The following is a 13,496-nucleotide window of genomic DNA, read 5'->3' as shown; positions in this document are numbered from 1 at the left end:
TAGATAGATAGATAGATAGATAACATACATAAAAGATCAAGTTAAATTACAAGGGGAAAGAAAATATGAGTAAAAACAAGAAGCTAAAAAAAAGATTTTTAAAAGATATATACTGTATATACAGTATGCCTATGTGTTGGATAAACACCTACATACAGTACAAACATACATACAATCTGTATAGACATGTATGATAATAATGCTCCTTTGAGTATAATAACATTCGCAGCAGCCTGCTGCACACATCAAAGGACAAGAACAGTGCTCTGTCCCTTCCTGTAGAGGTCCTCAGTGTTGTCAGTCCAATCCACTTTGTTGTTTAGGAACTTGTATGAGTCCACCATCTCCACTTCCTCCCCCTGGATGGTGATGGGGGTTGGGAGCCTCTTGTTCCTTCTGAAGTCCACCACCAATTGAGTTGGAGATGGTTCACCTCAGACCATGCAACCAATCTCCTGATCACACCCCTGTACTCCTCCTCATTGTCTGCCTTGATGCAGCCCATAATGGAGGAGTCATCCGAGAACTTCTGGTGGTGGCACGCTCCAGAGTTGTGGCTGAAGTCAGAGGTGTAGAGGGTGAACAGAAAGGGTGACAGGACTGTTACTTGGGGGGGCACTCGTGTTGTTTATGACCACGTCAGACAGGCAGCCCTGCAGACGGACATACAGCCTGCCGGTGAGGTAGTCTGTGATCCAGTCCACCGTGTCGTGGTCTACTTGCATAGTGTCGTGTATTAATTTGATTAGGCCCTAATTAGACCCAACCCTTTGCTCTAATCAAGATGATATTATACATGTCCATTGAATAAGAGAGTTCAAGCCAGAGCAGCAGAATAGTATCAGGAGAGTTTTCATGAGGGAGGGGGAGTTACGAGGAGAGTCATGTGAGACACCAGGTGGTCTCACAGAACGAGAAAAAGAAACGTGGAAACGAGAATTTGAAACATTGAAATCAGATAACATTGATTCAGGCAAGAAACATTAAAACAACATAGCGTGGGAAAGCAGGTGTTCTCACATAAACGAGACTGTTCATCAAATAACATTGATTCAAGAATGAATGTACAAATAAATGTTTTTTAAAAATTGGCATGAGTCAGAGACGAAGTGAATGGTGAATTAAAACTGTGAATCAGCTCACCCACCACCAGGGGGAAGCACTTACAATACAGTTTCAATACACCATTAAAGTATTGTCTGGGAACTCTTACCACTAGGGGGAAGCACTTGCAATGTATATGTTAATACACTATTATAATCGTGCCAAATTAGGGGTGTGTTTTAAAAAATGGGTTGTGGTCAAGCTAGAAGGGCGGGGATAACCCAGAGAAGGTATATAAGACGCTGTCACAAGTCAGTCTGTGTGTCATCTCTCTCGCCCACCAGTCTTATTGTCTGTTACTGCTGAACACGCAATAAAGCCTGTTGCATCGGATCCAAGTGTTACCAGTGCCTTATTGATTTGACTTCAACTACTGAACAAAGAACTTTGACGATTTTAATTAAACAGCTAAAGGCGTCATACACGTCAATAGCTGGAAGCTTCTCCGTGAGCCGGAGGGGGAGGATGGTGTTGAAAGCACTGGAAAAGTCAGAGAACATGACTCTCACTGAGCTTCCTGGCCCCTCCAGGTGTGAGGAGGCTCTGTGGAGAAGGTAGAGGCCTTCATGACCTGATGTCAATACCACTGGCCTGTAGTCATTGAGAACACTGAGGCGTGCTTTTTAGGGTACCGGCAGAATGCAGGTTTCCCACAGCTGTGGCACCTTCTCCAGCCTCAGAGAGAGGTTGAATAGATGTTGGAACACTCCCGCCAGCTGTCCCACACATTCATTAAGCACCCTGGGTCTGATGTTGTCTGGGCCTGGTGCCTTGATGATTTTAAGCTTTCTAAGCTCTCACCTTACCTGGCTCTTTGTGATGCATAGGCTAGTGGGGGTAGGGGGGTGGAGTGGGGCTTTGGGCTACCCTTTGAGCTCGCAGAGGTGGGGGGGGGGGGGTGATAGCCAGGTCAAACCGATTGAAGAACTGGTTCAGCTCATTTGCATGTTCCTTACCCCCCCTCCACAGCTGGGCTTGAGACACTGCCTAGTGATTTTCTTAATTCCACCCCATACCCCTGTCCTGCTCCAGCTACCCTCTCCAGCAGCCTACTATACACTGTAGTTACATTTGTCTCAATTTGGTATTTCTAGATCTGTCTGGAAATATCTTACGCTTTGGAATAGGCTGATGCGATATTGATGACGGCCTTAACCCAGGGAAAGGTTTTGGTTGGACGTCGTAGGATGTATATGCGCAGTACGTAGCCCTAGTCGAATGAAATGGGAAAGTGAGTCGAATGGGGACCAAAACTAGCTATATCAAAAACTACGGCGAGAAAGCAACCTAATTGGTGTTGATGGAAAGTTATCAGTAACTTTTCTTTTATGGTTATGGTCGTTCTACATTTCTGAAATGCCTCTGTGCACGTTTCGCTGATTCGCCGTGATGAAGAAGGGTTGGGATGGCTCTTCTCAAAATTGCTGAACTTCACTCTGATTTGGTGTTTTTTGACTTGGAGACAACAGGACTTGGTGAGTCAATATTCATGTAATGCAGACTACGACTAATGTATTTTCTCTTAAAATTACTGGAACGGAAGGGAAGAATTGATTATAAAATATCGCCGTGTTGTGCGGTGGGTTCATTTGCATAAATAGGCTGCACGCAACAATATATCAATTTATCAATCCTTGTATTTCAATAGGCCCAGCGGTTTTTGTTTTGTTTTTAGCAGTTGTTAAACTAAACTAGGCCTATATTTTGAACAAAATATGTTCTTATGATAATGCACTGTTCTCATGTTTTCATGTGTTTTGGCACTCCTACAGGTAATGGCTGTGAGATCATCCAGCTGGCAGCGGTTAGCGGGGGCCACTCCCTCAACCTGTACACCGTCCCTCGCTGCAGGATGCAACCAGGCGCTGCCAAGGTCACGGGCTTCAGGGTCCGGAGACACAGGTTATACCTCCATCGCCGTCCAGTCCTGACCAACTCCCTGAAAGAGGTCCTAGTATCCTTCATTGCTTTCCTTCGGATGCTTGGTCGCCCGCTCCTCCTCGGTCACAACATTCGCAGGTTCGACTGCCCTGTGCTAGCTCGAGCGCTCGACGAGTTTGACCTCAAAGCCGAATTCCAGTCAGCTGTTTCTGGTTGCTTGGACACTCTACCGTTGGCGAGAGAGCTCTTCAAAGACGCTGGTTTCCAAAGCTTTCGTCAGGAGAACCTGGTGAGGACAGTTTTGGGTGTGTCCTATGAAGCCCATGATGCTCTGGAGGATGTCAGGGCTCTGCAGATGCTCTATGGAGCGCTGGAGCCCAAGCCAGAGCAGGTCCTCAGACACACGTTCACCCTGGACACCATGGCTGACCGGCCACCCAAGCAGCACCCAGCCTCTAAGGCTAAGGGCCCATGTAAACTCCCGGGACAGCGCCCCCTGTGGGAGCACTTCAGACAGGCGGTGAAGTTCACAGAGGGGCCCAAAGAAACTAGCTTTGAAGACATTGACTCTGAGGGAACACCTGATGCAATTTCAATGGAAAACTTAAAATGGTGACCTTACCTTCACTCTTCTTCACTGATCTGAAAACAGGTAGATGACGGTCTCTCTCCCCGTTGAGGCCACTGGGATGTCACTACTCAAACTCTTGCAGACAAGTGAGGAAAAGTGGATGACACTATAATGAGACACTTGGGATTGTTCACGTTGGAATGTGATTTCTCTGAGCTAGCATAATGACAGATGGCTGTGTGGAAAAGGAAAGCGATTGTCCATGATACAAAAAATCCACTTTCAAAAAAATAAAAATAAATGTGTTATTAAAAAATAAATAAATAAATGTGTTATTAAACGGTTCTTTGAAATATATTTTAAAAAAAATAGGTATATACTTCAATGGTGTGAAGTTCAACTTGACTTTACTGGCATGGTATTATTAAGGCATGTTACGACCAGATGGGGAAAAACATAAGACTTATCAAACGTGGGACTTGTGATATAAGTATTACTATGTCCACACCATATGCTATCTGACCTTGAATCAAATATGTATTTTAGCAGATAGGGTCAAACGTTGATCATATGGCTCTACAGTGAGGGAAATAAGACGGCTGGAGAGAAACACAGCTGTGTCTGGTGTTGGTTAATATCCTGGGACCGACATTGCACTAAATGGTCCAATCTTACAGTCCTCAAGGCCATCGAGACTGATCTAACAAGACTGCTTTGTCCATAGAAATGTCATTACCCCAGATTGTTTGCTTGCATTGACTGAGTCTGGTTTAAAAAACGTTGAGTGTGCCTTTGCCTTACAAATTCAGTCAGTGTAATCTACATACAGTATTGTGCGCCTTCTCCATCTCTCCACTAGAGGGCAGACGGCACAGACAACGAGACCAGAGACACCAATAGAAGCACAGACAGCGCAACATAGTGGGTATTTATTAATTTAGGTTAACGTACAGAAGCTCTCTGTAGAGATCCAGGTTACAGTATCATGTTAAAAACCTATGCCCCCATTCCAGCCTGTACTGGAAGAAAACATAACGTTGTTAAACTGTTGTGTTGTGAAAACACAACAGCATTTGCATTTGTTCTTCAACAAATGTTCAATCAATAGTTTAGTGCAAACAGTACAAAAGTTAATCTAAACCAATCAGCTTAAAAACAAGTTCAGTAACAAACTTCACTTCGATCCTTCAATACCTTCATTCACTTGATGACACCAGGGAACTAAACACAGTAGTGCATAGCAAAAAGGGTTAGGATGGAAAGCTACACATTTAAATCACCCACACAGTTTAAGAAGCTCAAACCAAAACGTAACACTTCAGTAGCTTAGTTCTGACTACAGTTTAAAACTGAAATTGTCAAGATTTTCAGTTATTGATTGACACAGCATTGCTCAGACACCACCACCAAAAACTACTGCCCCTACAACACTTTTCTCAGACAGTAGACGTGAACTGATGGGTTATATGGTCCAGATAGAGGCCATACTTCAAGTCTTCCCAGCATCGTTTCCCAGCAACTGTAAATGCCACTGGCCCCAGTGCACTACATGCACCACTGAATAGTGTATCAAGCAAAACTTTAGTAAATATGTAAACAGCACCATATCTGCAGCTTAATCTATATCGTCTGCACATACTGTTGTATACATGCACTAATGTGTTATAGGCATGTATCGTTTTAGTCCTAAACATGCACAGGCTTCAAGATACAGTATGTTCCCATAACGGCTGATATTAAATATGTATTTTTCTTCACCGAGCGAGGCTGAAATGGACGTTATAATATTGAATGGAAGATTGCTCTGGAGCAGACAATGACACTGGCGTATGAGGTAAGTACATTATATTAGACATGCTAATTCATCAGCAAAGATGTGAAAATTATATAAAGTGCTGATTTGAAACATACTGCACTGATGAAAACGGGAGATCTCTCCATACAGGAGGTAGACTAATGACCATGCACGATCGCCCTGCTTCCACCATGGCATAAACTGGCCGAATCAAAGGGACCAAAGCAAGCAGACAGAGTCTGTGTTTACAGTACTGTAGGTGTTACACAATGTTTTAGGCTCCTGTCTGTAAAAGTCTAACAAAGAGGAATGGAAAGGTATTACATGAACCGCACATAGACCACAGATCAAAGGGATTGAAACTATTATAAACCCTGCTTGGGTCTATTCTCACCGGACTAACGCCAAGGGGGCACCTTGGCATGGAGAGGGCACCACAGGTTGGGTGGACAGGAGGGGGAGAAGGGCATTCAATGCCCCCCCCCCCCCCCTGGGGGGGCTACTACAGGAGGCAGCAGGCCCGGAACATGGTCATCCCTGATTGGGAGGTGACATGAAGCGAGGCGCTCTCATTGGCTGAGATGAAGATGACAGTGCCCCGCCTCAGGGTGATGTCAGAGAGGGCGGCGTCGGAGGTGGCGGTGGCCTCACCCTGAACCACCAGGAGGATGCCGGCGCAGTCCACCGGCGCCAACGTGTACTGCTTTACTGAGGCTGGCACCTGGGGAGGGAGGGAGAGAGAGAGGGAGAGAGAGAGAGAGAGGGAGGGGGAGAGAGAGGGAGAGGGGGAGGGGGAGAGAGAGGGAGAGGGGGAGAGAGAGGGAGAGGGGGAGGGAGAGGGAGAGAGAGAGGGAGTGGGAGGGACAGAGAGAGGGAGGGAGAGAGAGAGGGAGGGAGGGAGGGAGGGAGTGGGAGGGAGAGAGGGAGTGGGAGGGAGGGAGGGAGAGAGAGAGAGAGGGAGTGGGAGGGAGAGAGATGGGGAGGGAAGTCATGAGAAGCAAGAGAGGGAGGGAGGGCGGGGCAGTGGAAGAGAGAGGTATGGGATAAAGTAGGAGGTGCAAAGAGAGGGAAAAGCACAGAGAATGATGAGAGGAGAAAGAAGCCAAACGGAACACACTGTACACAAACCTAACCCATGCCTATGTTTTACGAGTGGGAAAACTAACAGTGAAATGCGTACAGTACGAGAATGTAAAAAAGAGGGGCTCTTCACCTGGATCCTCATGACGGAGAAGTCGGGGACGGGGGGGTCATAGAGGAAGACGCAGGGGTCCGCGGGGTCTTGTACGGGGGGAAAGATCTTGGTGCTGGCCGGGGCCGGGCTGTAGTTGAGCATCTCGCACAGCGTGTTGACGTCGATGTACTTGGGCGTGAGGCCAGCGCGCACGGTGTTGTCTGAGCAGGCCATGCACTCTACACAGTCTGGACAGCATGGGGGACAGAAGGAGGGGCGTGGCTGGTTAAGACGTGTTCTCATTCGAGTTAATTCTGTGATAGATTCAGAGAGTTGTTCTCATAGCATTTTTTGGTTTATTTGTGAATGGCTTTACATTTAAGCAACAACACACAAGAGGGAGTAACGGCTTCGGAATACTGTGCAGAAAACAGTATTGAGTAGCCTACCTCATGCCGAAAAACAACATCGACTCTAATAACACAATGTGTCTTCATATAACGCAATTTGCCACTTGCCAATATTTGAAGGAATGAAGAGAATGCCTATTTTCTGCTGCATGAAGGCTATATTTTGATGATACGTGCACTTTTAGACACATCACTAAAGTTATGAGAACAAACCCAGCAGTTGCCCTTGGTGGTTACTTCTTTTGTTAACTTTTTGGAAAAAAAATAAGCTTTTACAATACATGAGCAGTAAAAATGAACAGACAGGTCATCATGGGTTTCACGGTTATCACGGTTTTAACTTATGTCCGCAACAATTAGCTTTGCGTTACTTAGTCCATACTTTCTCCATTAGAGATGGAGGGGAGTTACTGTGGGAAGCAGTAACATAGCTTCAAGGTGCATCTCCAGACCTTTTCAGTCTCACTCCATCTTGTCCTCAGAGGAGATCAATACGATTGTTTGATGACAGTTACCTAGCAGGTCCATTCAGAACCAATGTATTCCCCTAATAAAACACTAAGTCACAGAGGGAATAACTGAGTAAATAAGAAAACAGTATGATTGATAAAGTTAAAAACATACAGAGACCAATTGCATATGATACAGATAAACCATCCATATAAAGATAAATGGGGGAACAGTATCCATCTTCTCAGAGAGAAGGTGAGTCTCTCCATATCAAATACCCCCTGGAATTGTTATCCACTCTCTTTCCGTTGGAGGTTCATTGTTTAACCATTTCTTGGTTATTGCTTTTTTGCTTGCTACCGGCAATATTTGAAGGAGGTACTTATCCTGAGTGTTAAATGTGGTTGGCATATTACCCAGATATACATTGTCGAAACTGCCCTCAATCCCAAGTCCCATTATCAAATTTATTTCTGATATTATCTCTAGCCAATATAATTGGATTGCTGGACATCCCCCAAAAATGTGATACTGTAGTAATCAGCCATATAATTGTTACACTCAGCAATTCCCAGCTCCAGGTCTACCACTCTGTAAGTATTTCCTCCTTGGGGTAATAAAAAACCTGAAAGTGTTCTTCCATGGAAATTCTCTCCATTGTCCAGAGCTGGTGGATTGCATTTCAAATATGTTCAACCACTCTTCCTCAGTTAGGATTATGTTTGCTTCTTTCTCCCACTTACTGCATCTCTAACATATAAGGTGGAGTGGTTCTTGGTGGATTGTAAACATGATTTAATTCTTGATACCAGTCTCTTATGGGTGCTGCCCTTATTGTTTTAATGCTTTTAATTTGTCCTGCTTTTTGTTTTAAATGTCTATAATGTCTTGCTTTTTGTTTTAATGCTTTTAATGTCTCATGTAAAGCACCTTGAATTGCCCTGTGGCTGAAATGTGCTATATAAATAAACTTGCCTTGCCTTGCCTTATACGCATCAATAATAATGTTGATGAGACTCATTTCAGATACCTTTTTATTATTCTTTATATTCCTATCGAAGTGTTGCCTCAGCTGTAAATACCTGTAGAAATCCTGTTTCTCTAGGTTGTGATTATCATTAAGATGTTGGAAGCTCTTCAAGCCTGTACTGGATGAGATCATATGATGTAATGCCCTTCCTAATCCATCTTATAAATATTGAGTCCAGCTGCCCTGGTTTAAAATCTCTATCATATGCCACCCATCTTAATAGCTGTACATCTCTTTCCAGTTTTGAGTTTTTACATTCTTTGAACCAAATATTAAGAGCAAACATTGTCCAATTACTTAATTTATCTGAATATACGATCTTAGAAGTTGTATCACCCAGTACGGATTGAAGGGGGGCATCCAATTGGCTCAGTTCTATATCTTTCCATTTTGCATTGTAATCATTACACTAGCATGCAAAATATCTTAGTTGGGCAGCTTTATAATAATCCTCCAGGAATGGGAGGGACATTCCCCCCTGTTTTTTTGTTAACTGTAACGTACTGAATCGCACCCTAGGTTTCTGACCTCTCCACACAAACCAAGAGATCAGTCAGTTCCAATCATTGAACTGTTTCTTTGGGATCTCTACTGGTAAACATTGAAGAAATAACAGCAGCTGTGATTTGTATAGTCTCTATTAGATTAATATAATACAGGCTAAAAAATATACTACAGATACCCATCTATCCAAAACTATTTTAATCTCCTTTGTGACAGGACTGTAGTTTACATTAACAATTCGTTTTTTTTGTATATTAACCCCTAGGTATTTAATGACAGCAGCGTTTCATTTAAAATTTTACTTTTTACGTACATTCTCCTGTGGTGAGTAATTAAAAGAAAGGGCTTGGGTTTTATGTATGTTTAACTTGTATCCTGAATATAAACCATATTTCTCAAGACGACATGAGTTTAGGCAGGCTGGATTCTGGGTTAGAGGGAGTCACAAGCACGTCGTCTGCGTACAAATATATCTTATGTTCCATTTCTTTAATTGAGATTCCTGTTATGGTGACATCATCTCATATTACTTGAGCAAGTGCTTTTATGAATAAAGCAAAGAGGGTTCAAATTACCTCCCTGGCAGCACCCACGTTCTAGATTAACTACTTATGATAGACTGCCATTTATTTTGTCGAAAGCCTTTTCTGCATCTAGGCTAATGGCCAAAGACTGTTTTGCTTTTACTCATACTACTAGACACAAGGCACTTTTCACATGATCCTGCGTCTGCCTGTTTTGTAATAAAACTTGATGTTAAATATCACCACATTTCACCATGTATTTTAGAACTAAATCTACAGTATATACCGAGCACTCATTCTAATTCGGCTTCAGTATTTAACCATTAATTGAAGGGTTGGGGTTCTCACCTCCAGACAGGTATGCGTGAGGCTCGTTGGCCCCCAGGAACATGGCCTCCCCGGGCTCTAGGACCATGCGGTTCAGGAAGTAGATGGAGAAGCAGCCGATGTCGCCGGGGTACTGGGAGTGCAGTCTCAGCAGCAGCTCTCCGTTACTGCTCGCCGTGTCTTTCCCTGCGGCCCCTGGGGGGTCAAACACAGAGAACACATTCAAGGAGAGATAGCCTACATACAAATGGTTTGTAACTATATCTGAGGACTCTGCTGTAGTAGAATTCAACAATGGAAATGTATATGGAGAACGGATAAGGTGGGAAAGGTGGACCTTTATTTACACTATAGTGCCTCACCTTCTTCTGTGACTCTTTTGACGAGCACGTTGAGCTGGTCCACGAACACCTTCTTCTCACAGTTCATCATCCTGGTGAAGCACTTCTTCAGGGCTTGAGAGGTGCGGACCGCATCTCCCATACTGCTTTGCAGCTCCTCAGCAGCCTCGTTTCCCACCAGGGCGTGGAACTCTGGCACGGCTGGAACACACATACACACATTACACACTCTTGAACACACACACATTACACACTCTGGAACACACACACATGCACACACACACACGTTACACACTCTGGACACACACACACACACACACACACACATTACACACCCTGGAACACACACACATGCACACACACACATTACACACTCTGGAACACACATTACGCACTATAAAACACACAACACACACACACACACACACACACATTACACACTCTGGAACACATACACACAAACACACACACACATTACATACTCTGGAGCATACTGTACATTACACACTATGGAACACACAAACACACGCACATTAAACACATTACACCTTAAGCTGAAGCCTTATATGGATGTTAGTCTTCTTGAAATTGAAATTGCAGATGCTTCTAAAATCTGCAACATTAGTCAATATCATCAAGATCATTAGTCAATAGTCATAGTAAAGAGTAGATGAATGGGACTCACATTTGAGAAAGCCAGTGATCTCCTCTACAGGTCTGAAGCCACAGAGACCCTCAAAGTGTGTGAGAGCAATGGCCATCTCAGGCTTGTGGTTGTTGTCTGGGTAGTGCTGCGGAAACTGAGCATGGAGCCTCACAGCCAGCTCCTGATAGGACCACGAACAGGAACAGGCCATAATGGTTAGCTACTGTACCAAGAGGGGCAGGGGCATGTATCCAAAGTAGTCCATAGAAAAATGTTAGGACTAACTTCATCAATATGAATTACTCCCATTGGTTGTCTTTCCACTGTGTCCAGAATCAGAATTTGTTCATTGCTATGTAGCTTTAGAACATACTAGGAATTTGTTTCGGTCAATGGTGCATAACATGGAGACAACATTGGACAGGTTGCAGGGATGAGACGAGACAGTGCAAAGACAGGACAGTGAAGTCCTCTATGTGTCCTGTATCAACTAAACCAGACTAATTTAGTCCTAGGTTTATAATGCTTGAAAGTGCTACAGAGAACGGGTCTAGTAGTTGACACTGTGTCCATTTGTGTAACACATTCTATATGCTCCCATCAATCCGACGGTAAAAAACCAGCGGTCTGACTCAGTTGGTCAACAACACCTCTACAGAAATGGTTTGGGGTGTCAGTTCAGTGTTTTTCCCATTTCCCAGTGTTTGTTTCCAGTACTCAAACAACAAAGGGCTGGCGCGCTCGACTCAGAAAATAATAATAATATATAGGTCTATAATAATAATAATAATGTATAGGTGCAGGATCTTGCCTGTGGCAAACCTTGAAACATGATGAATAGGATCCGCACACGTAGATTTGGTATTTTTCCAAAGTTTTTTTTTTTCATGCTCGCAGCACAAACGGAAGCGTTTCGGCAACACCGTTTGTGGTGTGAGCATGAAAAAATAAAAACTTTGGAAAAATACGAAATCTTCGTGTGCGGATCCTATTCATCATGTTTCCAGTACTCACCCTGTTGGGGTGCGCCTGGATGGACAGGGCGGTGTTGACCGACAGGACCTTGAAGAGGAAAGGTAGCTGGCCCTGGAAGGTGTCTTTAACCTTTGACCCCAGGCAGCCAGGGTAGTCGCCTATCCACTGTCCCAGGGTCCTCTGGGATATCCTGTTGTCTTTGATGAGGGCATCGCCTTTGGGGTGGGCGCCCATCCACAACTGGAGGAGAGATAGAAAAGACATGGCATTATGCTTCCATTTAACCCTTTGCTTTGCTGTGATCACTTGATTTGTGTCGATCATTGTTATTGACAGATTATTTCTGTGCAAGTGTTGTAAAAACATGAGAACAAACAGGTTATGCCTCCCAGACTGTGGTGTGGATGACAGTATATGAATATGATCTCAGCTCAGCATGTGACTCCAGTATCTCAGTAGTAGAGAATGTAACCACTCACATATTCAGGTCTATGACCTTTAAAACAAACACTCCCATGCCACAGGGGCTAAATAAAGAATGACTTGTGGAAGACAGACACTGAGAGTGATAGATTCAGAGTGGCTTTGTGTACATAAGCCTATGAAAACCAATAATAGGGGTAGAACTAGTCCATAAATTGCTATGTTAGAGTTAGACTACAGTAGGTTATAGCATGGTTTTCAATATCAGTGAAATTAATAATAGGGATATTTTCCTCCAGTTATTTCCTTGAGAAGTTGTTACAATACATTGAACATAATGTGTGTAATGTAGTAACTTTCGACTACATAGTGCAATCTGATCCGTCGCACCTCAGCGTAGGGCTTGTCATCCTCTATAACAGCTAGCGGGTCCCCACCAACAACAAGTTTGGCAACCTCACTGTCCAAGCCAACCTTCCCCCATGCGTAGTTCTGTACCACACAGGACAGTGGAAAAACTGGAAAAGTAGTAAGACACAAGACGCCAGTAAGACATTTTCAGAATAAGTTGTTGTTTTTAAGAACATCATACAGTCTCTAAAGTCTAAATGGAAGGTATGCTACTTTTGACACGGTCCCTTACGCAATGCTGAGTCTGCGACGTGCAGTAAAAGCAAAACATCAACCACTTTACAAATACCATTTGATTAGAATGAATGAGAGAGTCTTGTGTAAATATGTTGTCGGACTTCACAAAATACAAATAATTCAGTAGTCTGCTCTTCAGAGGATTATGCTTGCTGTAACACACGTAATCTCGGTGTGGATGCTGTGATCAGATTCCTGTCACAGAATCTAATAGCCTACACACAATTCTCTTTCCGCCTACGTTTTCAAACTAGTACAATAATTTCAAAAAATAATTTCACGAATTAAATGAGATACAGGAAAAACAACAGAGAGAAATAGATCTCACCTCTTACTTCCTCCATGGTTGCAACGTCGGCTCTCACAGCCCACACAGCCCTGACGTCACAAGATACAATTGGCTCTGTTCTGGGGGCAAGAACAGCCCAATCTTTGGTTTTAAGGCCTAAATAATAATAATTTGTGTATTTGTGTCTTCAAAATAATGTTTGCTATGCAATAGTCTTTATTTATAACCATTGTGTATGGAAATTTGTATAGCAAAGAAAGTGTAGGCTGAATATAACCGCATACTAAATGGTGTTCCTTAAATACACAGGTCCTTAAAATTATTCATTTTGTCCTTCTGAACAAAAGTATCAGTAATAATATGAACATGTTATATGATACCTCCATGATGTGGACACGGAACAA

General features: G+C 43.4%; 2 protein-coding genes across 2 annotated transcripts; one reads left to right on the top strand and one right to left on the bottom strand.

The window, feature by feature from the left end:
• Positions 1–2,509: 2,509 nt before the first annotated feature.
• plex9.2 (PML-like exon 9.2) lies at positions 2,510–3,601 on the top strand (the record flags this gene model as incomplete). Its single annotated transcript, XM_084451378.1, has 2 exons — positions 2,510–2,579; positions 2,877–3,601. The coding sequence occupies 2 exons, from the start codon at positions 2,510–2,512 to the stop codon at positions 3,599–3,601; spliced, it is 795 nt and encodes a 264-aa protein (XP_084307504.1).
• An 896-nt stretch (positions 3,602–4,497) lies between these two features.
• On the bottom strand, positions 4,498–13,156 carry mpi (mannose phosphate isomerase). Its single transcript, XM_084450649.1, has 8 exons — positions 13,132–13,156; positions 12,546–12,673; positions 11,772–11,972; positions 10,797–10,938; positions 10,133–10,312; positions 9,792–9,965; positions 6,565–6,773; positions 4,498–6,072 (listed from the first exon to the last, which is right to left on the bottom strand). The coding sequence occupies exons 1-8, from the start codon at positions 13,145–13,147 to the stop codon at positions 5,854–5,856; spliced, it is 1,269 nt and encodes a 422-aa protein (XP_084306775.1). The 5' UTR covers positions 13,148–13,156; the 3' UTR covers positions 4,498–5,853.
• Positions 13,157–13,496: the final 340 nt, after the last annotated feature.

This window comes from Borostomias antarcticus, assembly GCF_949987555.1.
Source record: "Borostomias antarcticus genome assembly, chromosome: 16".
NCBI lineage: Eukaryota > Metazoa > Chordata > Actinopteri > Stomiiformes > Stomiidae > Borostomias > Borostomias antarcticus.
The sequence above is the reverse complement of the archived record's forward strand: the minus strand, read 5'-3'. Positions and strand labels throughout refer to the sequence as shown.